Below are 27,743 nucleotides of genomic sequence, written 5' to 3'. Positions count from 1 at the left end.
CAACGAACATCTCCAAACCAAAGAAATGCAAAATACACAAGTGGCTGTTCCTTATCATGACGTTTTAACGGTTATGTGGACTTTCCAAATTAAATTAAGCAAACAAGTAAAAACAGGTGACAACTGTTTGAGGTCAAAAAACAATTCACCACCGGAAAGCTGGGCTGAACGGTATTTTCAAATAGGAAACTCGTTCTTCCCATTTTTTCCCTTTTACATAAAGGCATCATTGCTATGAGAAAAGTAGCTCGCACATAGTCGTGAAGTAGCTAGCTAGTTAGCTAAATCTTTACTGACATTTCTTTTTCAGATGATCATTCATAATAATGTCTTTTAAAAGGGAAGGTGATGACAAGAGTCAGTTAAACATCCTGAAGGTAAATCTTTATTTTATAGCTTAAATCTCCTTTTATAGCTGAGATTATGCCTATTGTTGTTGTTAGCATCTTGTTAGCTGACCAGCTACCTGAATGAACGAGTGATGCTTGTTTGAAACTGAATTATAACCTCTTGTCCTGTGGTTTGTTACTCAGAGTTGTTGTCGTTTGTTTCAGAAACGTCGTGTTGCCGATCTTCTGTCTAACTTTATTCCAGAAGATGAAGCAGCACTTATGAAAAATGGAAGGTGAATTGAACTTAAAAACAAAGATTGTATAACGCCACGTTTGGGTGGGCACTCGTGTAACTTGAGGTTGTTAAACACATAAATAATTGAGGGCATTAAGTTACATTTTTATCTGTTAATTCACTCTGTAGATACACTTGTCTTGTGTGCTCCTACCGGCCGGTGTTTGATACCGTTGACATGCTGACAGTCCACCGGAACGGGAAAAGGCATCTAGAAGGTGACACATTAAACGCTATGATATCAAATCAGACTCAAATGTTGGTGAGAGAGTTATTGTTTTAATTCGTAATATCACATCTTTCCTAAGATTACCGATATTGCAACTTTCTCACTGTGCAGCCTGTCGTGTAGTAGCATTGTATTCTGGTCTACTTTAGGTGTAAAATGTATCTCTGTATCTGGTCTGAGTGTTAAAATGCTGCTCTAGAGAATTGATGTTTAGCAGTATGAATGATTTAGATCACTGTTTTATTTCCAAGTAAAATTATAGTTTTACTGTATGAAGTATGTGGACTGTAGAAGTATAAAAAACATACTGACAACCATCAAAATTAACCCAAGTTTGCAGTTCACCAGTAATAGCTGATGTTCAGCATAGTTGTTGAGTTATAAGATGTATTTTTACTGTTAAAAGTACTGTGTTCCTTATTATTTATACAAGTTTCAACTGAACCATTATGTCTACATCATGACTGAGATACATCAATTGAGAGACTGTGTATGCATAAAATAACAAGAGAGTCTGTTTTTGGCTAATTCAACAAATAAATTGAATATCTGATTAATTTAGTCACTTAATCTCAATGGTGCAAAACCATTTAAATTACCCACAGTGGCATAATACTCCCAGCCATATAACAACGATAGCTACCATGGTATAATGCCAAAATCTCTGAGGTTGACAAATTCATAAAATTAAAGTAATTATGCATGACTATGAAAATAAACTTTTTATACGTTCTGTTTTTTCAGGATTAAAGTCATTCTATGGCAAGAAAGCACGGCTGAAGAATGAAATAACAAAAAGGCAACAGGAAAACTTTGTCCAAGCTGAAGACAGGAAAGAGGTTGGTAAGAACATGATGATACATGTACAGAAAAGTTGCTTCTGGAAAACAGTAACAACAGACAGACAGAGTTAGTCAGATAATTCAGCAAAATGAACTTGGTCTTAGCTCTTTGACTAACTGAGGCTGTTGATCCGTGTTGTTATCTTGCGTCAAAGGCTTTGGGTGGTGCCCTTGTGACTACCGTATGACTCTGACATTTTATATCCTGCCAACTGTTTGTTGTGGGGTTTATGTCAGAGAAACAACACTTGAGCGAGTACTAATACTAAGTGAGTGTTCATTAGTCATCGAGACACTTCTACAAGTCCATATACAGCTTGTTGTTTTTTATAGGAGCCCTCCACTTCAGCCCCTTTACTGGAACAAACACGGAAGCTCACCCATCATGCTTTACTGAAGACTGTACCATATAATAGCTGCCATAGAAAAACCAGGTGAGTGAGATGTTGTACACGTCCACGTATATTTTAAATCTTAGAAAAGGAAAAACACATAATAAAATTCTATCATTCTTTTTAAGTACAAAACCTGAAAAAGGACCAGCGAGCATCGGCTCAGATCCCAGTGGGGGCGCTTGCGGCAAAACACCATCTGCACAAGAAAAAGCATGTCGGACAACTGAAGTTTCAAACAACTTATCACCAAGCAGTTCTAGTAGCTGCACAGCAGGTAAAGTCTGTCACAGGAAATCTTTTAGTTAACTTTGTGTTGACAAAGATCAAGGACTGGTCGTGCTTTAAGTCTGGACACGGTTTGTCTTCCGTAGCCAATAAAGAGTCGTATCCATCAAAACACACAGAAGGATCTCAGCCTGCAGCGACACAGGAGGCAGAGCCTATAACACCCCAGAGGAGAAGAGAGCTGGAGCATTACCTCAAATTGAAAAGGTACAGGACTGTTGTCTTATTTGACCTGAAACGTAGCAACGATGGCTAAAGTTGTACATTCTCACTATTGGATGTCAGTTCAATGTCAGTCTCATAATTCTCAGTGCATTTTATCGTGCTTTGTGCTTTTGTAGTGACGGATGGCTGCAAGACCGAAGCGGCCAGTGGGTTAAAGATGAGAATGTGGAGTTTGATTCAGATGAGGAGGAGCCTCCTTCGCTCGCCCCTCCACCTGCAAGTCACTGAGAGGACTGAGAAATGTGCGGAAAAACACAGATTAACTTGTACCACAGTGGTACGTTTAGAGGCCACAGCGCTGTTTTGAAACAGCTGCATGTGCAAGGACTGTTTTTTTTAACAGATTTTTACAATCCAGAAATCTTTCACTTTGCTGATAAGTTGTAAGAGAATCCTGTTAGTCACCACTGATCATCAGTGGCATCTGTTGGTCCTTTTACTGTGCTATTAAATTCACAATTACATGAAAAGTGACTTTTTTTACTTTCTTAGCTCAGAAAATGATTTTTATGCTTGTATGCTTTTAGATCAAATTCCCATTATTTTAAAGCCACTATGTGTAGAACTTCAAAAATCCCAACAGAGACCTCACACTGACACTATCAGAAAAGACACTTGTGCCGCTTTCGCTTTCAGCACATTAAAGGTGCAGTGTGTAGAATTTAGTGGCATCTAACAGAACACACTTTGCAGAAATGGAATATAATATTCATAAGTACGTTTTAATTAGTGTTTAATCCCACAAAAATAAGAATCATGGTGCTTTTGTTACCTTAGAATGAGCCCTTTATATCTACGTAGGGAGCAGCTCCCCCTCCACGGAGCCCGTCATGTTGCACCGCCATAGTTCTATAGTAGCCCAGAATGGACAAACCACACACTTTCGCCTTTTTCGCAAGGTTTGTGGTCACTGTAGGTTCTCCTACACACTTGGAAGGTGAATGTGAGGGGAGGGGTATTCATTTGGTTGCAATCTACAAACTCACCGCTAGATGCCACTAAATCTCACACACTGGTGCTTTAAAGCAACACCAATTTTTATTATCACTATAATTTTTATAATCACTTGAAGGGCCTTAGGATAGAGGATGTGATATGCTTGTCAGCTTGTAAACCCCCTGAAGCAAAATTGTGACATTTGGCTGTATAATTAAAAATTGTTCCACCTTGGAGGCAAGATGTCACTTGAACGCTGCTCTCTTGTGACTTTACACAGTGTTACAGACTTGAGTATGTTAACCTCACCAGCATCAGCGTCAATATGTCTTGTTCATGGACCCCTCAGGAACAGAAAAGCAGAAATGAAAACTGAACAAACCCTTGACTCTCGTCACCTATAGAAGGGGTGAGACTATTTTCATCCCCCTTTATTTCCTGTCTCGTGCCTTTCAATTTAGTTCCATCACCTCTTTCTGGTAGGACTAATCCTTAGTCAGCTTAACCGTAAATCAGCAGCAGATGGGCGGTATTGGTGCTAATTTGGGTAGTGAAGCCACCGGTTAGTGTTCTTCACAGGGTGTTCGTTCGGTGCCTCTTCCTGTAGAGTTGGTATAAATTGGATAACACCGTCAGGGTTAGTGAAAGGGGGCAGAAGGACTTAGCATGGGTTACTTTCTGATGACACCACTAATGCGTGTCTAAAGCAAGCTCACTTCATTATTTTGGGGCTCACAGCATCACCGCCTCATGGGGAGGCTCTTGATATGTTGAAGATCTTTCCCACACGTCATGGAGACTTGGCAGTATGCGTGTAAACACTTGTTATGATGAGAGAAGTACAATCTTTTGAAGTCAAAATAATCTTTTTTTTTTTTTACCTTTTAATATCATATTTGCTCTTACAGCATTACAACTTACATAGTCCTCTGATGCAAATATGACAAATAAAGGAAAATAAAGGAACACAATATGGTAAACACATCTGTCACAGCATGCATGGCACCCAGCATTACAATCCAAAAATACACTTGTGTTTTACTGCCAAACAATGATCAAAAAGGAAAACCCCCAGAATAGACTGTGACGCTGACTTTAAATCATTATAAGGTACCAAATGTCCGTGAAGCCTGCTTGGCTTTGAACATGACCTTTTGTTTATTACTTGGTCATGTCAGACTTGACATTAAGTCAGAGTGTTTTAAAGAAATGAAGAAATAAGTTTTAAAAAATAAGGGACGGAGGGAAGGCAGGAACCTAAGCAATGCTGTCAAAATCCTCAGAGGTTAGCAGCTGTTTCTGTTCATAAATCTCTACGGGCGCACACGGGTGCCCCCCCTCCTCTACCATTCGTCCGACCCTCTTAAAGTTGGTTCTTATATTTGGAACAAGGTAACTCAAGACCAGTGGACTAGGTTATGTTTCACATCGGGGTTGGGGTGGTAAAAATAGCTCAGGTGCTTGGGGGAAGTCAGAGGATCAGGAGAGACATTAAGGGATTAAAGCGCTGCATTTCTTAACATGAAGAGTTCATCCTTAAAATGCTGCAGTATACATCAGTCTTGGGGAATATCATCATTTAATGTTTATTATTCACTAGACACATCATCTGGATCTAATACAGATTAATTATGGTGAAGAATTAGAAGATCACCTGTTGTGAGCTTCTGCTAAACAATTATGTCTAGTTGTAGCAGCAGACACTGAAATGCACCAAAGTATGTGCTGCTTCGGTTAAGAGTAATACTCATATATCCAATATAAAATACTCATGTCAAAATAAGGTGTAGAAACAATGAAATTAAACTTGCCAAACATTTACAAAAAATATTTGAATATATATTTTATTTAAAGTATTTACAGTTTTCTTCCCACAGATAGCACCATATTGAAAATGTTTTCGTGAATGAAAAGGGTTAACCTTTTGTTTTGGATGATTTTTTAGGCGACGCACAAAACTAAAAAGCACAAAAAAAGACACTTCACATTTTGCTTGTGACCTATACATTCCTTTATGATGAATTCAGCAGTCTACACAAAGCTGGCTGCGGTAAATGAAATGAAATGAAATGAAATGAAATGAAATGGATGTTTGGCAGTTCATTCAGCTCTTGTGCTCCACACTGACAAGCTAGCAGAAGGTTGTCGACGGCGGTCTGTTTGCAGGCTCCAGGCGCTTGAAGGGGTTGTTCTTCTGTTCGCTCTTTGTTGCTTTCATCTTAATCTCTGCTGGCGAACTGCAGAGAGAAGAAAGATCAGATTAAATAAATATTTACCTCTATCTTTCCAGAACTCTACATGCACATTAAAAATTGATTTTCTAAGCAGGCAAGAAGATCCGTTTCTTACTCATGTCGTTGTTTCGTGTGATGGCCATGGCGGCTCTGGCGCGGGGACCCTGCTGGGTGAAGTGATAGCCGAACTTGAGGATGCTGGAGTTGTTCTCCAACATGGAGGCGATCTCCATCTCAACTGAGTCTCCCAACTTCTGCCTCTGCACCGGAGAGAAGACGAGAAGCAGCTCATTCAAAAAGAGTGTCAACCATATCAGGAAAGTGCATAAAAAATTACTTTGGCTACATCGTATGAATGTATAATTGGATAAAAATCAATTATTAAACATTTTTCAAGATGAAAGTGATGATTTTCAGTTTTGCACACATGCTCATAATGCTTGACTAACACAAGGTGATTACACCTCAAAATACATTAAATCTGACATATTTATTATTTATGTGTCACCGCATTAGTTACTGTGCAGAACGTGTGCAGTTGTAATGTTTTATTTCATACCTGGTTGTCGATCTTGAGCTCCACCAGTGTGGCATTGTTGGCCATGGCCTTGATGATCGCCATCATGCCGTCTGAAGTGATGAAGTTGGATTCGATATTAAGACTCTGCAAGCTGGTGTTCTCCTGCAGCATCTCAGCACATGCCTGACACACAGAGACATAGAAAATATAGGCTATAAAGAACAAAACAATGACGATAAATAGTGTTCGTCGGCTGTCGTACAAAACGATGTACTCACGTAGGCCACAGGGTCGTTGCTACGGGTTGCGGCGATGCTAAGAGACTCCACGAGAGAGTTTCCCTTCATCGCCTCAAAGATCTCTTTCAGCGTTGGGATGGGAATGTCCTGCAACACAAACAAAGGGGCTTCACCTTTACGAGCTTTGGCTGAGGCTCACAGATCTGCAGGTTTTACCAATCAACTGATCGCTACAGCAGCTTATTTCACTGATTAAACCCTTTACTCTTTTTTAAATATTTGTTAATCAGGAAGCATGATTGTCACTTTCAGAGTTTGTGAACGGCAAAAAGTAAAACTGTGTGGGTCTAAAAAGCGATTTGGGAACACAAGACACACTGGTCATTTGATCCGTTTCTTCTTGCTGGGCTGACCTTGATGTTGTTGAGGTTGACTTCAGTCAAGCTGCTGTCGTTACTGTGGATTCTCTCCAAGGTTTCCTCCACATTGGTGGTGTTGGGCGGCTCATCGGGGAAGACTTTGAACGGATCCGCCTTCACGACACCTAACACAGCGTAACAGCTTAGGCTACAGAGTGACAAACTGTAGTGCAATGTTATGGTCACTATACTATATCTGAATGTTTTTTCATGGATCGTGATCGGCCTGTAATCGAGTTCAACGGATGCATTCCATCCTTCATTGAAATGACAATGAAATTTTCCTTTGATATTTAGTTTTTTCTTTTTCTTCACATAGTTTATATACAACAACTTCCAATCACTTACTGTCCAGAACATTTAAAGCCATTTAATACCATACCTGAGTTTCAGTACCGATTACAAAACAATGCTTTTTTTCCAATGTCTTATTGTGTGCACAAATGCATGTGTTTAATATAGTCTTCAAATAAAACAGATGTGCAAGGACTTTGTAATGTTAAGTACAGTAAAATAAGCGAAATGATGATTGAAATAAGGACATTTTGTGATCAAATAATAAGTAAACAAGATGAAGAATCTGACCAGTGGTGAACTTTTTAACTTATCATCTTATCAGTGTCAATAGTAGATCATAAAATATCTTTGCCATTAAAAAAAAAAAAGGAAAAATGTTTATAAAACCGGGTCATACGTACTGTTGATGCCCTCTGTGTTGGCGATGGTTCCTTGGGTGCCCAAAGCGTCGTAGTACTGCTTGTTGCTCATCAGGGTGTACATTCCAAGGATAGCTGCAAGTACAAGAAAAACAGTCACTATGAAGACAAGATAAAAATATCTGTGATGCTTGAGTGAGATTATACTGTATGTCCCGGGTTGTACTCTTAATTGTCATGTTTGTTTTTCCAATCTGTGCCGTTGCTGTGCGGCAGCACCGATTTATGCATCATCTCCATTGCTGCATTTGCAACTTTCTGACTTTGACAAAAAAAAGAGATTTTGAACAAAAAGAGTTAGGTGTTCCCTCAGCTCATGTGTGGCTCAACTCTGTGTGTCTGTTTGACGAGATAAGGATATTGTTGTTGTCTGAGCTCAGCAGGAAACTCGGTCACAGGCTGTGATCGCACAGTTTCCAGGGGCCCGGAGGAAATAATGATACCACATATTTACATACTTAATACACATGTTTCTGGCTGAGAGGGTGGAAATAACTTTCTCTGTGATATCATCTGTTGATATCATGTTCATGTTTAAAGACCACACACAGTTTGGAGAAAGAAGAGTCAGCGTTGGTCTATAGAGAATGAACTGGGAAGATAGATTTGACCCTTAAGTCTCAGAGACTTTCTGTACATTTTTGGTGCATTTTTCATGACATACAATACAAAACTATTTCTTATCTGAGATAGAATATGAACTTTATACACTATGTTGAATTCTTACTTTGTAACTGCTCTTAAAATACACAGTAGAAAAAAATCCTCTCAATGCGTCATTCTGTCATAGAATTGGCCATAGTGGAGAATCTATTCATATCCTTTGGTTATTAGCTAATACTAATACTAATAATAATATATTTAATTTACAGAGTGTTTTTAAAGATACTCAAAGACGCTTTACACAAGTTAAAAAGATCCTAAACTACAAAAACACACTAAAAGCACAAGGTAGCAAGGTAATTAATCACGCAGTATTAATACCACGGTGTAAAAATATTCCATTGCAAGTAAAAGTTCTGATTTAAAAATTTTGCTCAAGTAAAGTTACGTGCATTAACTAATTTTTGGCCACTTGGGGGCAGCACAACAAGCTGTAAACACAAGTCTGATATATTATCACCTCTTAAGTTGATTTGGTGAACTCGCTAGAACAAAGTGGCTTATCTACACACTTAACAGACACAAAGGAACATTGATATTGATTTGAAGTCATGTGCCACCTGGTGGATAAAAGTGTAATATTTACTCTAAATTTTTCTCCGTTTTGGTGTCCACCAACCCCTTGGAGAAATATGTGTTTCTAGAGCCGCTAAATGCTAACTTTGTCTGCTGTTTAGTGCTTGACAGGAAGCACACAGAGGGTTTATCGAGGCTTTTTTGAACTGAAAACAGCTGCGTCTGGAAAGTGATCCAAAACAGAAAGTTTGCAGTTTGTAAAAACCAAAACAGTGAGCTAAAGGACGCTAAAAAGCTTGACAGAGTTGTAGGGAACCGCAGTGTCGAGTGATGACGACCCCATTCACATACAGGTAGTCACTTGATCCATTATTAATATATAAATATTGATTACAGTAGCTTTAAGTATCAAAAGTAAGAGTAGTTATTAAGCAGAATGGCCCCTTTCAGAGTGCTAAATTATTTCATTGAATTAATGATGCATTTTGATGCCAAAATTGGTCAAAATGGCGCCAATTTATATGATTTTATTCAGTATACTATTGGGTAGTTCAATCTATAGCATTATATTATATAAACTGAATATGTAAAATCTAAATCTGTAAATAAACAGTATTATCTCCCAAATGTAGTAAAGAAGGTACTTTCTACCACTGGTATCATATTTTACTTTCAACCAACTAGCTGATTTATTTTCACTATTTTAAGTATTTTAACTTTATTTAAAATTTGAAATTTGATTTATTAGTAGTAGACTAATTAGTGTTAACATATGTTGAAAGAAAACAGAATAATTTCTTCAAAATGTCTCCTACATTTTTACACTTAAACCCAGAATGAATGAATGAGTGAATATTTTCCACATTACGTTCACTAAACTGGTAATGTTGAGATTTCTCCTGTTTTTACTGTTTATGACCACGAGGAGGCAGACATGCTGATTCTTTTCATGCTCTTGTTGTAACCCGCCGGCACCAAACTGTGTCACACACCAACTGCCGTGACAGGAGCCACCCCTCCACCTTCCCACCCACCAGCCTCCTGACCCGGTGTGGGGAACCATGGGAAGGGCCTTGTGAGGAGAGGGAGGCCAGTGAGACAGCTGCCTGCTCAGATGGGCGTTACTGGCCATGAACACCCTCACGTCATCAGTTTGGCCCTGAGAATAACCCACAGTAGCTTTGCAGCACAAACTAGACTGCAGATAACTAGAAAGCCCAATATAGCAACGTGTTAATATCATGAATAAAACGTGAAAATTAAGTCTTCACGGTGACTTAACTCTCTCTCTCTGGCCTCATGGAGCAGGTCGGCCAAGCTATTCATCCCCTTTTAGTCTGTTTGCCAAAAAGCCCAAACAAAAGACTGACACAGGCTAACTGAGGTTTAATCTTCATCTGGACTCTGTCCAGGGTTAGAACGGTCTCTTTGACAGGCTGATGGAGCCGGACAAACAGGCTCCCCTACTCTGCCTTTCCGGATGCCTGCCTGCCTGTTTGGCTTGTCAGAGGAGTGTGGCCGGGTTTTCAGGGTGGTCAAAGGATCACACTCAATAAAGAAAACATGGTTTATGATTCAATTGAATCTCAATTATAATATCATTAGCATTTATTCAGCGTAACGATTATACACATGTAGAAGGTTTCATAATATTTATGGCTTTCAGGTGAATCAGTAAGTCTGATACATCAGTTACTGTAACTTAAAGGGAAATTAAGTTATTTTTTTCAAACTAGGTCTCACTCTTATAATTGTGTCCATTCTGAGTATAGTTCATTCTTACTTTGTGCTCATCACCTCTAATGTGGAGATTCAGGAAAGACAGACAAAATCCAAACATTGTGTTTACTGGAACAAGCAACATACGCCTCCTAAAGCTTTGCAAATAAACTTCAGTTTTAAAGAAATAATTTTTAATCCAACACAGACTTACGCCCCCTGGATTAGCTGTCGTAGCTAAATACATAGGGGAAATATATGGGAAAAGGCACTTTAATTACCATAATTATGATGTAATTGTGTCTGATTTAGCCAAATGGCAAATTGTCATGTACAGTTGATGGGCAGACAACACCCTGTAATGTAATTTAATGTTTGCTTGTAATACTTGTGATCAAGGAATTATTCTACTATAGCGCGTACTACTTAAAGATCAGCTCCAGTACATGAATAAATTGTCAAATCTACACCTCCTGTATTGATTAAATGACGTTTCAATAAAGAACTGTTTCCAAATGACTCCAAACAAGATGCTTCTCTCATCACACTGTTGATTCTAAGCGTCAGTAATATGATTTTCAGGTTCAGGAAACATGAAAAGCTGTGGCTTTTCTATCTGTGAACAAAGTTGCTGCCCACTTGTCTGTTACAAACAGATACTGTATCTTTGCCCCCGCCATCCCCACGTCCACTCCACCCTTCCTTTGGTGGCCTCAGTCCAGGCTTATTTATTTTTGTGTTGCTGAGCGTGGGGAATTGGAGCCCATCGCATGTCTGACCATGTCTGTTAGCCTGGGACTACTGAGCTGTCTCAGTGTTGAGGCAAACAATGTGAAGCTAACAGCAGAGAGACTGTATAACTTCTGTAAAATAGAATTATCTGGGTCACAGAGTCACTGAGGTCACACTATGCAGTGTATGTCATAATGGGTTAATAAGCACCTGTTGCTGTGAAGCAGCATGAGGACAAACAGATGACAGGAAGAAGAGTCAATCAAATCCCAGTGTGACAATGAAACCTGGTCTTCATTTCAGCTTGAATATCATCGTTACATCGCTGATGGCCATTGTGGCAGTGAGTCAATCTGGTGGGTGACTCCACTTCCACTTGGGGGCTTAGCCCTTTGAGAGTCTACTCTCCAATCTCTAATAACCACTCCAAAATGAAGAGTGGCCAAAATAGTAGCTTGGAGAGCTAAATCAGTTGAGTGAGCTTGGTCTGCTACGCCCTGTGGGCCCAAAGGAGACCACGGCCGAGCTGCGCCAGAGAGGAAACACCAAAAGCAGTGCGACAGGATGCGGAAGCGGGGCGAGCTAGGCTAAAAACTGCTAATCCATACAAACCAGCAGTTCCAACAATCATGCTGGCTAATGTTTGTTCTCTAGACAGCAAAATGGATTATATAACCCTACTATCAGTGCTGGTCATTCACATGCAGCAGCTGTCAACATCGAACTAAAACATGCACTTTCTCTCTAAATGCACTGTGCTGCTAACTGTTCTTTCTTTTTCACTCTTGGGATTTATATGTTTTTATCATTTTTAAGGGATTTTTTAGATACATATTTTAATCCTTTTTGTTGTTTTTGCACTGCTGTGGCCTGGAAGGAACAGTATTTTGGTTTTTGTGTGTGTATGCAAGTACACAAGAAAATGACAAAGCTTGAATCTTGAATCTAGAAAGCTGTTTTTGCATTAGTCTGCTGAAAGTGGCGAGAGTTTAAAATTTGTACCTATGAGCATCAAATACAAGTTGAATGAAATAACATTACTGAGAACATGAACTGCATGTTTCTTGTGTGCAAATAAACTCCAAAGCAAGATATAGGCTTTTTGATATTTAGAATGTGTCTGATGTGGCAATGGGGCACTGAGTGAATCTGAAAAAGTGAAATGACTAGATGAACGGAGAACTACCACCGCTGCTATTACTATTACTAGTAGTTATGGTGGTTGTCTAACCTGCGATATCACACATCTCTGCGTCTGTGGCGTTTTTCAGAGCCTCCTCGAGCTCCGGCTCCAGTGTCACCTGCTCATGCTCAGGGATCTCCGCCGCTGCCTTGGGCACAAAGGTTTTTCCTGGAGATAGAAATAAAGAACAGATGAGTAAAGAGATGAAAAGTAGGGCAAAACAGACAGAGACGATCAGGAATGAGACAGGAAGGAAGAGAAGTTTTGTTGTAAATAGATGATGGAGAGAAGTGAGAGCTGGATAGAAATAAGCATTTGAAAAAGCCAGACAGAGTGAGAGAAGAGAGGATTTAGTTTGTTGTTCCAGTATTTTAAAAAAAAGTAATTTTGCAGTGATGATTGACATTTTTGATGTTTGTATTCATGTGTAGTCTGCAAACCAAAATTTCCGAAAGTGACATCTGACATAGAATTAAAGATCTTAATGGGATTTCTGCAAGCTGAAAGTCTCAAGCCATAAATTTGTCTCTGTTTTGGTAAAAGCTCTGTTCGGATCATGTTTCCCAAAACACGAGTAAGCCCGGGCTTATCACGGATTTGTGGAGCAACTCTAATAAACTTAATTTTCCACTGGAGCCAGATTGTGCTTTCTTATCTTTTTTTTTTTCTTTGTGCTGTGCTCATTCATCTTCAAAGTTTTTGTTCTGAAAAACCCTAATTTTAGACAGAACCTACATATGCCCGTTCTATTATTATCAGTTTCCATTCATTAGATGAGTTGCACAGGAACTGCAGTACAAATATTCTCAATTAAGTCATTTTCCTGGTATAGATCGGACATGTCAGCCTGTGCGACTATGATGGAAATGGCCTCAAAACTCAATGAGCTGCAAAAACCCTGCACAGATCTGAAACTAGGAGCCAGTGCAGCTGTGCAGCGGTGCATCGCAAAGTGCAATACTGTAACAGCTATCTGATGACAAAGAAAAGACCTGTGGAGATTTATGTAAACAGGTCAACAGCTATTGTGACCATTCAATACATATATACTGTAATTCTTTAATAACATGCCTCTAATGTTGTCTGCTTGTGCACAAAAAGTACAAAATTGTTTTTTCCACCATTACAGGATCATGTGGTTTATATTTCTGTATGTGTTACTCATAAAAATCCTGCCTTCAAGAAGAATTAATGCAAAATTAAATTTGCTATGTTAAATATTATGTGACAGTTCTTCCCACCTTTCTTCTCCCCAGTGAAGGGCACCAGGTCTTCCCTGTCCGGGTGCTCCAGGGCCTCCTTCTCCAGGTACTGGGTCAGAGCGTCACGGTCATATGGCCCCGTCGGGCTCTTCTTCGTCTGGTCACGCTGCCGCAGACCAGCTGGCAGCATGGCATTCTGGGAGAACAGGAGGTCAAATGTTATGTTGATGTGGCATTAAGACTGGAGAACAGGGAGAGACGGGATCATCGTTTTAGTGCCCGGGTGGATTAAATGAGAGTAGAAAGTGAGCAAAGTGTTGCCACATCCAGATCTTTTCATCTATCATTAGAAGATGGAAAACACTTTGGCAATAATTTCTTTGATTACTGAAATTAGTTTTTATTTGACTGCAATAACCAAGTAACACCACTCTGCAGTGGGTATACCAGTTTAAGCTATGTACATAACTGTGAGGTAATTTTTTAAATCTGTGGTTTTTCATTTCGTTATGTGCATATTATACACAATAAGTTTTGGTTTCTCTCCCAGCTCTCTGTGGCACTTGGTTTCCCAGAGTAATCAGACATAGTCTGAGTGTCCCACAATGCACAGCAACATTACATCACATAGGTCACACGCTGTAGGTGCACTTTGCGAGAACACTGGCGACAAATGTGAGCTGATTTTTAAGTTTCAGAATTAAAAACACTGAAATCTAAGATGTAATTGAAGAACTTCTGCTGGACAGGTTGTCGTTGAAAGGAAGAAAGGCCTGAAGCACTTTCTTTCATTATTTTAATTACAGAAAGTTTGTAGTGGCAACACTTCCTTTTACTGGCTGCAGGGGCCTTTCTTTGCTCACTTCTTGTGTCCATTACAAATGTAATCACTGGTGGGTTCACTGAAAGGAAGACATCATTGCAGGAAAGTCTAACTGAAACTTCTTGTTTTTGATTTTCTGTATCCTGCAGGTTTTTGTTCCTCAGACAGTAGTATCAAGTAGCTGCAGAACAGACTGATTGACCACCTGGAGGAACAAAAACATGAAGGATTTAAGGACCTCAGGCATCTGATCTGACCACTAAGGCCTTGTGGCATTAGAGAAAGTGATCACAAGTCAACTGCCTGGCAGGTTAAGACTAATCGAGCACTCCACCGTACCTCGGGGTCCATCTCCTGCAGCTCATACTCCAGCTGATCCAGCTCCTCGGCGCTGAGGCCCTTGAGGATGGCATCCTCGTCAATATCCCTGGGATCCGACATGGCTCGTGAGGCTCTGGCTCACATACACACACACTCACTCATACACACTGCTACGCACCCTTGGGTGGGATGGCACTGTGAGAGAAGACAGGGGAGACAGAGAGGAGGGGTGATTCAAAATGAGAATGATTTTTTGTTTGTTTGTTTCTTTCTTTCTTCTTGTGTTCTTGGTGTGACATCCAAAACATCCCTGATCATTTAGTACTTAAGGACTGAACTGAATCTGCACCCTAACCTCTGTTCATGTATCAAAATTCATCATGACTTGTGACTAGTGAGTTGCTGTATTTTTTTTTTCATGTCAAAAACCCCTAAAGTTTGAATGTATTTGGAACAATTTAATGTAATTATAGTGATATTTTATACATTTCATACATTAACAGTATATTTGCTTTAGACAAACTGTGGCACCTGTTGATGCAAGACAAAAAGCTGACATATCTACATATTGTAGCACTTCACATTGTATTGTACAGTATTGTTTTGTTTCATTTCATACCATATGAGCATCATATACCATATTCTGCAGTATAAAATTGCCTCGTAATGTACAGTATTGTTTTGTATTGTACTGAAAGGTATAGTACTGTATAATATTTGTTTCATACCATTTTTTAAATCGCATTGTATGATAATGTACACTATTTTATTGTATAATATTGTATATTGTATCATTACATAACAATATTATCTTGTACCATATCATAAAGTATTATATGTAATCACATCACATTGTACAGAATCATGTTATATGATATCTTATCGTGTTTATCATTTATGATATTGTACATATTTTATTGCATTTTTTGTACAGCATCATATTGGATTATTTCGTATTGTATTGTTTTGTATTTTCTGTATTGTATTATATTGTATTGTTACATACAGTATTTTATCATATTGTATCATATTGTTTCATTTAATTTCCTATCACAGTTGTTTCATATTGTATATCACATCATAACAGAACACACAATATCTTGTCGTATAATCTTGTGTCATATTATATTATACCGTATGTTATTGTTTCTATGCTTAATGTACAGCATCGTACTGTATCGTATCACATCATATCATATCATATCAAGTTTGTATCGTATCGTAAATAGAAGAAGTTTGAGCAACAGACTGCTGCTTGATAACACACAGTCCTAGGAAATTTCTAGTAAACAGATAACACAGCAGATGGAAAACATGAAACCTCCGATTAGAATATTCAAAAACCAAACCTTTTTATGCACACTCAATGATATTTTACCTGGGAACCCCCTGGAATCCTCTCATGGACCACTGGGGCTCCCTGACTGTGAATCGCCGTCCTTGCCAAATAGTTTTATTGAGCTTATCAGCTGCTCTATCCAGAGCACTTCAATAATGTGGTGACGATAATAATAGATGCATTTCCAATAATACATCTGCAAAACTCAGAAGGAGAAAGTCTGTATAAACATGCTGCAGCAGCTTCCATCACATGCTTACGTGAGCCTTATTTTCATCTTAAAAACACATGAGAGGTGAACAACAAACCGCTGATGCCCTGCGGTTTGAAAGGCGAAGAGGCGGAGAAGTGAAGAAAGTGAAGGAGAGAGAGCGAGAGAGAGAGAGAGCAAGGTCTTTGTAACTCTAAACCCTTAGCTCACCACACAGCAACTAAGAATAGCAGAATGAGAGAAGAGAAGGGTGGAAAGTGCGATCCCTTATTTATCATTGACGGACACTCGTTCATACAGTAGTGGACCCACCCGAAGCTTATCTACACCCAGTGATGAAAAGCCACAAACACCTAAAGACAAATATAAAAACAGTCTCTTGATACAGCAAAGAGCAGCGAGTTCAAACTACACCGCAGGGCCCTCAAATGAGGAAATACCACAACGATAGCATACATATACCTCTGGGTCAAAGTATGAGTAATGCAGCTATCAGGTTTGAGGTCCAATGTTTTCATTTTCAGTCCAAATTTCATCCCAACTTGGCCAGAGAAGAAAACCCATCACGGTCCGGGTCAGAATGTGGTTTCATGCAGCCAATCTGCTTGTACAATGTCAGTAACAGTTAACATCTGTGATGGCAACAAGAGTTCAAGAACTTTACAGAAGATGGCTTTCTGCATCAGTATATAATCATGCGTATATTGGATTGATTAAAGGGATTTTGAGTCATGTTTAATGTGTACAACAAGTAGGAATTCCATCAGTACAACTTTTCTTCTACTACATAAACATTTGTTACCTCCGCCAGCCCCTACAACAACCTCAATAATATTATCTAGTAACTGGATTTAGTATTGAAGAGGCAATTCTCAATAAAGAGGAGAGAGCTATTCTCATCAGGACAGAAAGCCCAGAAAAGTGTCTCATGAAATGGTAATACACAGCTGTCTTAAAGCTACTGAAAACTTTCCAAAATATTGGAATTTCCACTGCAACAGAATTTATTTTGTGCTATTCCAGTGACTCTGCACAGTAGAGTTATGGATGTATATGGACATGAATAAAATCTCTTAGCCAGATATGAGAGCATCATCAGCTCCACTGACATTGACTTAGAGGTCGGCCATGTGAGTCAGAAGTTTTGTTTGAGATTTTCCATTCAAATTAAGTTAATTTGAATGTAGGTCTTCCAGATGTGAATCAGAACTACAACCTGTCTCTCTGCTGTCAGTCTCTCAGCTTTCCACATGAATGCTGCTTTATTATATAAAGAGCAAATTTCAGCATCTGATATAGTAATCAAGGAGTAACTGGTATGACCGCAAACCTGGCAATTATCCCCCCTGCAGATATATTATACTAATACTGAAATTTCTGTGTCCTGTCTGTGGCCCTTCAAATGAAAAACTGAATGTAAAGTAAAAGTGAATCAAGACAGCAGGTGTTGTTACTTTGAGGTTGTGGTGTCAACAGATCAAGTCAAAGACTTATACAGTAGAGCATAAGGTCCTGACATACCACAACCAAATGATCAGGTTTCCTTGACAACAGTACAGAAGCTCGGTCGCCATGGGAATGGTACTCCAAAACGATTCCAGGACCTATGATAACCCTGCAATTAATGAATGTTATCAGACATGCTAGGCTTGGACACTCTATTCTATTCTACTCTGTTCTGTTCTGTGTACCTTGCATTGCTTTGCTCCAGTGACACAAACACCATGTAATCATAACCTTGTTCGTTTTAAGGTAACGTCTGTTTGGTTGGATTCACAGATCAGATTACATTATATTAGAGAGGACACACACAGACACACACACACATGCATAATGTAGATACTCCCCATGACTGTCTGTACTCACATGCTTAACACTGTATGGCTGGTGAAACAATACCTTCAATGAATCATGTGGATATTTAAGATATGCAGTATTTTTCTCTGAGCCTAAAATTTTGAGACGTGTACTCTGAATTTATATCAGAGAAACACTTTTAAAGAGGACACATCATGCTCATTTCCAGGTCAGGTTCCAGGTATTTTTACTCTGGGGCTCTACTGGAATATCTTTCATCATTATTTACAGTTCAAAAAAGCAGTTTTTAGCTCCTGTCTCTTTAAGACCCCCCCCCCATCCCGATGAGCACACTCTGTTCTGATTGGTCAGCTTCAGGAAACTTCCACCAGCTCCAGAGGCTACGAAATTAAACAATAGTAGTCGGATTTTGCTTCTTTTTCTCTTTCTGTACTTGAAATAAACTTCTCAAATACATCTGTACATGTTCAAACTCGAATCTGATCCAAAATATGTGAGTGGAGAACATGAATAACCTTAGCAACAAAGACTGGGGAAGTAGAGGTAACTTTGCTAACATAGCGTTCATAGCAAACTGAAGCCCTGGATTTTGATTTGAAGGCTAAATTCTACATATTCTCACCTCAAGAATTTTGACCATGTTTAACATAGACATTCAACAGTATTACAGTATAAAAATGTCCGAAAATTACAAAAATCATGTTATGTTTAGTAACTGCAAGGTCATTACAGGTACTGGAATCATTTTCCATGGCGACCAAGCATCTGTACTGTTGTCAAGTAACAAGTCTACAGTTCAAGGCAGTTTCTTTGTTAGAAATAAATTATAATAAGATGCTCAACTTTTCCTATCCAGTACAGTAGTAGATACTCACTCTAGATTAGAATATGGACACAAAAGGGCAGCATCATGTTTCAGCTTTCAGCAACGCTCCAGTTGATTTAAATTCTAAACATCTTTGATCACATTAGCAGAGAAAAAAGTATTCCTGTATCAGGGCTTCTTTTAACTTTATTTGCTGGAATACAAACCAACTAATATGAATGACAGAAATGCAAAGCTTGGCAGAGATATAAAAAGAGAATGCAAACTCCTTATTTAACTACAGTAAGAACTAAAACTATAAAAAAACACCTGTTAAAAACATGTTCCTTAATGCCTAACAGCTTCTTATCTGCTCTGTGTGGCTCTAATGTGTAAAGCCAATGACACAAACACGGGATCACACTGAGTGTTGAGGAAGATGGAGGAGATTTAAAGGATGAGGGGAAGCTGAAAACACACCACCTCAACACATCAAGTGCCACCCCTGGCACCAATAAGAAGCATCACGCTGCAGCTGGTCAATATAGTAGTTACCTAGATGTAACTCAAGTTCTATGAGTACAGCACAGGACAATGAAATGCCAATGGGTGAGTTGTAGGGGTGTAATGTTATGTGTATTTGTCCCGAACCATCATGGTACGGACGTTACGGTTCAGTGCATGCAGTCGTATACACTGAATACGCTCTGTGAACCAAACAATGGTCGTGTAGCATTCCTACATCCATGTAATAGTTTAAACTACAGTGAAAAGCAAGCAACCAACTAGTAACCACTGTAGTTTGGCCAACATTGTATTGAAGTATAAAACAGCTTTTTCTGTGGAAAAAAAATATGTTTTTTTAGGGGGCAGCACATCAATGTGTGCCTAGCCGCCGGTGTGGGGGTTGTAGATAGAGAATAGGGGCAGGTGTTTTGACACGCACTGTTTTGTGGTGGTTATGGCCTGAAGGAGGCTCAGGACAAGGTGGAGGATAAATCTATGTAGACTCAACTCACTTTTTGTGCGGGATGAAAGGTTTTACCACCATTTTCAAGCTGGAAGACTCTTAAGCTGAAAACACACTGCCGCCACAGCGCCGCGATTAAGCTAGCCTAGTTGGTACTCACCTGTTGCCAAAAACCTCAAAGTGACCATCAGTTGCTTCCCTGTACAGATGAAGTCCCTGTGATTAGTATTTTGACATCTTATAAGTGGTGTAACCATTTCCAACAGCCTGTAGTACTGCTCTGGTGCGAATCAAGAGAAGATTACAAAACAAAATCCGTCTTCATTTTCCAGCTCACGACAAAGATGAAAAGCTCCCTTGTGTTGTCCTGCTCCAGATCTTCTTCCAATATGTCTTGCTCTAAATTACAGTAGATGTCCTCTTCACTTTCCATTTTGACTTTTTGTTAACTGTTTGACCTGTTAAGTTTGGTCAACTGTTTTGTTTGTTTTGTTCGATCAGGGTGCCATGAGCAGCTAGTTTTCAAAGAAACATTTTAGACAACTGCCAACATTAGAATGTTCCCTGTTGTTGGAGAATGTTTGATTGATGTGCCATGGGCTTTACAGTACTCATTACTGAAAAAAGTAATAACATTACTGGAACATGTTACAAAGTAATGCATTACTGCCCAACACTGGTTGTCAATCATACATTATACTATATTTTTACAAGGTTATTTTGAAGTGGCATCAGTCAAACTGTGATAGTCTTGTGTCCATTAGGATAAATGAAAAGAGCAGAACAGATACCTCTTGTGCCTGCAGTAATTTGTGATTTCCAAACTGGTTTCATAAGTGACCTTAAAGAAAGAGGAGACTCTAGTCATATATCATGAGACAAGTTAAAAACAAACCTTTTTCAATCGGACCAATACTATATAATTTTTTTGTTTATCTCTCTCTCTTTGTTTATCTTTATCTCTTATCACTGTCAGTATATTGGAGTTTTCTCCCTGACACTAGATGCCATTGTTTTCGCAGATTTGAGCTAGTATTGCAGAAACATTTGTCTGGAATTCTCTATCCCAAATCTAGTTTTGGCATTTAAATGTTGAAAATGAGTAATAATTAATATCAGCCATAACCTAAACCTTTCCTTTTATAGTTTCTCAGTGTTTATACTTCATTTAAAGGTCCTATATATAAGAATTGTGAATCAATTTACATGTATTAATCTTTTTTTTATTGCCAATGAGTAATACCTTCCCCTACTTTCTTTGTTGTCTGTAACAGCCTGTGGACTGATTTCTGTGTGAAGGACGGTTTTCTGTGAGCCTTACCTCTCTCCCACTAACATCAACAAACAACCAGCATAACGACAAAACACAACACAACAAAAATGGTCCTATCTGACTAGAAACACCCTGCAGATATTAGTTCTCCAGCTAATGAGACAGCTAGCTGCCTCCGTAAATCACCACCAAGCAGCAACCTCTGGGGCTGAAAAATGAAGCCAATGCGGAAGTGCCAAAAACTGCAGTTCCTTGAATGGCCACTTGAGGCTCAAAAAGTGAGTCAATCCCCATAGACCCCCATGTTAAAATGCCTAACTTTACAGCAGAAATAAACATGTTTACAGCCTGGTACAAAAAATGGTTTTGGTCTCTATAGCTAATTTTTCATGACAACTGTACAGGGGGTGAATTTTTTTATAACTCACCCGTTTAAATTTTATTGAGCTGTAAAGTTATGCATAATGATGGACATGGCTGCTTTGAGTGACAGGTCCGCCAGCTGCTTGGTGGCCTGTTTCAGCCATTTGGCTCACCTATTTGCCCATTTTGGATTGGCCGGGAGTGAGTCTACCGGTTTACCGGTGTTTGGTAAACACAGTTGGTAAAAAAAAGTTGGCGGTTTGCGGGTTGGGTCAGGTTCAGGTGGTTGATTAACACATATTTTTGCAGGTTGGGTGGTGCGGATTGGCTCTCAGAGTAAGCACAAGCGTGAGCAACAAGATGCTGACTGCAGCTCAGTCACCGGTGTCACTAATGAGAAGGAATTTCTGATTCTTACATATAGAAGCTTTAATGCAAAGAACAGTCTGTGGTTTGCCCGCAGACAATCCTTTGAGCCTCGCTCATTGTTCTGAGCTTACAGTGAGGGCTACAGACTGCATATCAGCCTGCCAGTTAAAGACTCGAAAAGCTTAATACTTTTATACACAGTTTTATCAAAGGTTCATGTTGACTTTGATTTGGGATTCCATGAAATTATATTTCCTGTTTTAGAATTTTACAGAGAGGTATGAATCCAAATTAAATCAATATTTTACATATTTACAGTCCTGGGGAATATTTGTTGTCAGCTTTGAAATATACAATAGGTAAGACATGAACAAATACAAAGACTAGCAGATAATACACTCTTGAAAACTGAACAGCAAGAGTGAACTTTGTGTTTTCATTTGTTTTGACATTTAATTTGGCACATTCCAGGAAGCCTCCGACCACACTGGAAACAGACTGGACTGAATGTGCATCTGTCCCCAGCAGTCCCAGTGGGAATTCTATATGAACCAAAACAAACTGGGAGTGGAGGATGGTGGTGGCTGTCACCTGCCGCTGCCAGCTGGCTCTGAATGCTTCTTTTTCCAGTCAAAATCTCAACCATCTCCTGCACCTGCAGCTGCTCTCTTTATGGAAGCGGTGACATGAGTTGAGCCTGGTATGTCTAACTTTTATTGAGTTTTGATTAACGACAGCTTATTGCATCTCAACCACTTTTACTATGTTCAAACTGTAACTGAAAGTATGCTAGTTCCTCACATGTGACACAGGTCTGATGTCGGGTCTGACAAGAACAAACAAACAAGTTCTGACCTGGAACAAGTTGTACAGTCGGAGACATTCAACCTACATGTGACTCCTTAACAAGTCAGATTAGAATTTCTCTTCATTACTCCAACAATGAGCAAATGTTATTCTCCTGAGATTAATGTCATAATCACAACTATCCAGGACAGTGAGGAACAAGAAGGGACAGAGAGACAGACAACTCAGATTTAATGAGAAGCCTCAATTCATACAAAACCTGAGAGCTAAAGCTGTGACGAAAATGCAGTGAATAAAATTAATACTGAATACTACAGAGCCCCCCTGGGGTTTGCTGGGGAAAAAAAAAGATCCAAGCGTAAATCTGTGCGCACATTTTATGAACCGTGCTCTCGGATTCATTATTCGTGCCCACAGATTTGTAAACCATGCACACGGATTTGTAAAATGTGCCCACAGATTTGTCCTTCGGACAAGAAACGCTTTTCTTCAGAGAAGAAGGACCTTCATGCATGGAACATTTCAACGGCAACGGCATCTGCCAAGAAAGTCCAATTTATCTAGATTCAAAGGTAGATTTAATGCTATATTGTGTTGTGCATTGGATGTTTCACAGCTTTCGTCGTGTAACATTGTATTTTTGTGCTTTTCACTCCAAAACCAACCTTTCAGTTTGAGGCTAGCGTGGAAGCAGCTAACGTTAGCTAGTCAGGCTTACTTGTTAGCTAAACTTTGTGTCACTAGAGACTTCAATTTATGGTGCAATTGCTTGTCTTCAAGGTAGATTTAATGCTATGTTGTATTGTGTTTACATTCATGGTATAAGTGAGTTAACTGGACCCTCTTCAGTCATATATGTAAGAATTAGAGGTGTTTTGACATGCATTGTTGGTTTATTAAGATCTAGTGTGGTCTGTGTGTTCACAAATGTTTATATTACCAGCAATGGGTTTGTGCATGCAGACTACAAAGTAAAGAAATGTTCTAAATAATGTAATGGATGTCATGTGTCCCTATTTGACAGGTGTGAGACCTCCATTGGTAGGTTGATGCATAAACTCACCCTCTGACTGCACCAGGATAACCTGTAAACAGCCAGGGGGAAACTATCAGATGGCAAATAGAGAGTAGAGTCCATCATTTAGACAGTGACACATTTATGTTGTTTTGGCACCAGCATGTTTCATTTGAAATAAAACAATGACTGAAACTGAGAGTGCTGACTTGGTTTTAAGTAGTTTTGTGTTCACATCCATACTGGGTAAACAGTGAAGCAACTGTAGCCCCCCTTTTTAGGTCATTTTAGGACAATGCAGGAGGAGGATTATCCTAAATGTACTGCAAATGCTGCCAGGGAGTTTTTTTATGACCCAGCAGTGGGATGTTCTCCACTGGCAATGTCATTCACCTGACCTCAGTCCAGCTGAGCAGGTGTGTCACTCACCGAAAATCAGACCAAAGGCAAAAGTCCAGTTTCCAGTTCAGGTCTGGCATAGAATCACCAGGAGAGATATAAGTGTCCTCTGGGATCAATCAATCAATGACTGAAAACAGTTTGACACCAAATATTATATATCATTACTAAAGTTTGTTTTATTTGGTCAAATGATCTTTGATCCACTAAAATTGGAGACCTTTAGTCACAAGTAACAACTAAAGCTATAATTCCTACGCTGTTCACACCATCAAAGTGAAGAGGAAAGATTAAGCTCATAGTCATTTATTTTCTTTATGCACTGCTACGTCTTTATTTAAACCTAATATTAGAAACTCTTTCCAATATAATGCACTCCAGCGCACCACTACCACCCACTACAACCTCAGTAATAAATAAGTAGAATTATCACCTGTCTGACAATGTGAACAACAACTGAAAATGAATTTAATTGAATTTAAGTACTGTCTTTTAATTTACTGGATGATTAGACACGATGGTTTATCTCAGTACAGTTGATGCACAAATGTATTAATTCCTCGTCATCTTGTTTTTGTCATATGACCTCCGTCTCCTTCAAAATAAATTATAATAAAGTATAAATAAAGTATAATCTCTCTTTGTTGTTGAAATCTTCATCCACTTTTTCTTGCAAACAGGCTGAGCGCTTCAGTGGCTCACATAACAGTCACGACTTTAGAATAGAATACTGACAACGGAGCGGTTTATGTTTCACATATTGGTGAGTAAGGGATATGTATGTATAAAAACAGATTAGTGAATTTGCAGAAAATGCAGAAAATAAAAGTCTGGTGTGACCACAGCTTTAAGATATAAAGTTTACATTGAGCTTCTTTATAATTTACACTTCCATGTGAGGCTGAAGTTCAGTTGCATTTGATCAAATCTGAGTCTATTGAATATAATATAAATCCTTTCAAATATATATTTTTTTATATCTTTGTAGGTTTTGCTTTTTTTTGGTGAGAGGATTATTTGTTTAGTGTATACAATTTCTGAAAGTAGGACAAGAGGTCATCCTTTAATCTTTTTTTTTTTTTTTGTCTGAACGACCGAGACAATGAGCCAAACTTTTAAAAATGATTAATAATGTCATATAAAAACTAAAATCAAGACGGATATCCAAAGAACTAAAGCTCAAGTGGCCAGATAGACTATAGAACATTTTCACTTCATTTTTTCCAAAGGAAGCTCCAACATATCCGACTTGGCACTTCATAATACGGAAGGGTCTGGAAGTCAAGCAAATAGGGACGTCTCACATCAGCCAAAGTCCATCATTCAAGCAGATTAAACCTCCATTTAATGAATATAGTGTTATATTGTCAGTGCACAGTATTTGTAATGAATGAAGAGGCAATTTAGTTCAAAAGAGGGCTAATGTAATCACACTTTAACTGCATGAGGTGTGGATTGCGTTGTCAAAAATTACAACTAACATGGCATGATTATTGCAACCATTATTGGTTTTCCATTCTCAACAATCTGTTGATAGGGTAAAGGGTAAAGTTACAAAATTATTTCATGGCTTAGTGCCTCAGTTTGATTCAGTTTGTCAGTTAACAAAGTCATTTGAAGAACACGCTGACAGTTATTTTTTTTTATTTTTAGCAAAGATGGGTGGAAGTCTGGGAAAAAGGGGGACTTATTTTGGAGATTCGTGCAGTAAAACCATGATTAAGGGCATGTGAGCTTGTATAGTTTTGTATTGTTCTCATCCATTAAACATTAATGGGAAGGAGATTGGGTAACTCCATTTGAAAAGCACTGCATTGAGGCGAGCAACAGTGAGGATTTACCCTTTAGTTTAATAAGTAGACCAAGACCATTACAAGAGTTTAGATTTCACAGTGACAAAGGTTATACTCTCATAAATGCTCTAAAATGATTTACACTCGGCTCCTGTTCCAGGGCATTTGTATTAACTAGGGCAGAAAATAAACTTTGAAGTCATCCCTCTTAGTTTTACTGCTCTTTCTTTTTTTTTTCTTTGGGCAGAGGTGTATTTCTTCTGTAATAGTAGCAGGGGTGGAGAGGCTTTTTAAATGACCAGACCAAGTCTTCTTCCTGCCACCAGATTTGTCACCATCCACAGGTCGCCTTCTCCACGTCTTACCGCCCAAGTGTAACATTCCATATCAGCCCTCAGCTTAATTTTAGCTTCACAAGTCAGCTACTTCCAGCCGTGTGAATCCTCCCCGCCTTAGGTTCCTTCAGATTGTGTCAGAGGAACCATTTTGAGGCCCCCGTGAACATCTTGACTGCATAGACTTTGCACCCAACGAGAAGTTTACAAGTTTGATTTCATAATATTTTAACAAAAGACAGCGCCAGTTTGCACCTCCTGCAAGCCCCTGATGCAAATACTCAAAAGAGGCAATACGTGGAAATGTTTTTTAAGACACAGAGACATATTTGTCACATTGTCACAAGGCCACCCACCTTATTTTTGTACCACAAAAAGACAATTTGATCAATTCAGATATACAAATGTCAGGCACTAATGGGTCTTAGCTGGAGGGGATGTACAGGCAGAGGGCAAACTTAACCCTCCCGGTCTCTAAACTCTACAGCCCACTGAGACAACATCTCCAAATCCCCTGTGACGAATTAACTGCACAACGATGGACAGCTATTTGAAAGCTTAACCCCTCCACATACCATACTGATAGCTTCATTTGAGTGACAGTATTTCGTTCTTTTGGCTGGCCCTTTGCAGAAGCTGCAGCTGGGAAAAAAAGCCTTCCATAAAGTGACATAAATTGATCATTTCAGCCTGAAAAGTTCACTATCAAGTCACCAAACTTCTGCACAGAAAGACTTGAGTTTTGGACAGCAATTAACTCATATGTCCCACATTCATGCTGCAACTTTGTCCTATTCCACAAACCCAGAATCTCACAAGAAGCTCTGGCTTGAAGAAATGAAGCCCCCCAAACAGGCAAGCCAGAGGGAAAGATTAAAGTGTTGGTCAACCCCGGCGTGCTGGCGAGATCCCCCCAAAACACACACACAGCGACAGAGAAAGAAGGAAGCAGCCTCACACCTACCTTCACAGAAGCGCAGTGCTGAAGCCCCTCGGCAAGGCAGAACCTACAGTTAGAGATCGGAGAGAGTTGTACCCCCACCCCCCACTCCACCTCCCAACACCCCCCCTCCTCTCTCTCTCTCTCTCTCTGTCTCTCTCTCTCTCTCTCTCTCTGTGTCAGGCTTCAGCTCTCAGCTCTGCTGCGCTGAGACAGGCACACAGACGGCACTTTGAGATGTCAGCATTTTATTATTTTGGCTGAGAGAGATTGGAGGGGGGTGGTAGAGAGTTGCATAGGGAGGGGGAGAGAGAGAGAGAGAGAGAGGGAAGGAGAAGTGGAGCATGTGCTCGTCAGTCATTCAATTAAAACTTAGTGAAGACATAAAGAGAAGGGCTGACATCTAGTGGTTTTTAGTTGAGTTGCACCATAAGAATGAGACACTTTTTAACTCCTCTGCACGAGTGTGATTCCCTTCTC

At 39.3% G+C, this 27,743-nt stretch overlaps 2 protein-coding genes across 4 annotated transcripts; one reads left to right on the top strand and one right to left on the bottom strand.

The window, feature by feature from the left end:
• The first annotated feature begins 214 nt into the window (after nt 1–214).
• On the top strand, nt 215–3,073 carry scnm1 (sodium channel modifier 1). 3 transcript variants are annotated; one of them, XM_042424433.1, is made up of 8 exons: nt 215–377; nt 555–625; nt 757–845; nt 1,601–1,695; nt 2,032–2,132; nt 2,219–2,367; nt 2,498–2,585; nt 2,720–3,073. In XM_042424433.1, exons 1-8 carry the CDS (start codon nt 327–329, stop codon nt 2,829–2,831), a joined length of 756 nt encoding a protein of 251 aa, XP_042280367.1. In that variant the 5' UTR covers nt 215–326; the 3' UTR covers nt 2,832–3,073. The 3 variants fall into 3 exon arrangements, with proteins under 3 accessions (XP_042280367.1, XP_042280366.1, XP_042280364.1); XM_042424432.1 differs by having other exon boundaries at nt 2,474–2,585; XM_042424430.1 differs by having other exon boundaries at nt 2,465–2,585.
• A 1,327-nt stretch (nt 3,074–4,400) lies between these two features.
• tmod4 (tropomodulin 4 (muscle)) lies at nt 4,401–27,370 on the bottom strand. The gene is made up of 10 exons (XM_042425221.1): nt 27,288–27,370; nt 14,845–15,021; nt 13,722–13,878; nt 12,529–12,648; nt 7,650–7,742; nt 6,946–7,076; nt 6,572–6,679; nt 6,333–6,476; nt 5,889–6,033; nt 4,401–5,776 (listed from the first exon to the last, which is right to left on the bottom strand). Exons 2-10 carry the CDS (start codon nt 14,944–14,946, stop codon nt 5,754–5,756), a joined length of 1,023 nt encoding a protein of 340 aa, XP_042281155.1. The 5' UTR covers nt 14,947–15,021; nt 27,288–27,370; the 3' UTR covers nt 4,401–5,753.
• Nucleotides 27,371–27,743: the final 373 nt, after the last annotated feature.

The sequence above is a fragment of the Thunnus maccoyii genome, chromosome 10 (genome assembly GCF_910596095.1).
Source record: "Thunnus maccoyii chromosome 10, fThuMac1.1, whole genome shotgun sequence".
Taxonomy (NCBI): Eukaryota; Metazoa; Chordata; class Actinopteri; order Scombriformes; family Scombridae; genus Thunnus; species Thunnus maccoyii.
Note: the sequence above shows the minus strand (reverse complement) of the source record. Positions and strands in the feature narration are given on the sequence as shown.

Coding starts and splice junctions, on each gene's coding strand:
- tmod4 (XM_042425221.1), bottom strand. CDS start 14,946: ATGTCGGATCCCAGGGATATTGACGAGGATGCCATCCTCAAGGGCCTC. Junction 13,879..14,844: donor TGCAGGAGATGGACCCCGAG/GTACGGTGGAGT, acceptor CTGTTCTCCCAG/AATGCCATGCTGCCAGCTGG. Junction 6,680..6,945: donor TCAACCTCAACAACATCAAG/GTCAGCCCAGCA, acceptor TTTGTGTTGCAG/GACATTCCCATCCCAACGCT.
- scnm1 (XM_042424430.1), top strand. CDS start 327: ATGTCTTTTAAAAGGGAAGGTGATGACAAGAGTCAGTTAAACATCCTG. Junction 626..756: donor GCACTTATGAAAAATGGAAG/GTGAATTGAACT, acceptor TTCACTCTGTAG/ATACACTTGTCTTGTGTGCT. Junction 2,586..2,719: donor CATTACCTCAAATTGAAAAG/GTACAGGACTGT, acceptor GTGCTTTTGTAG/TGACGGATGGCTGCAAGACC.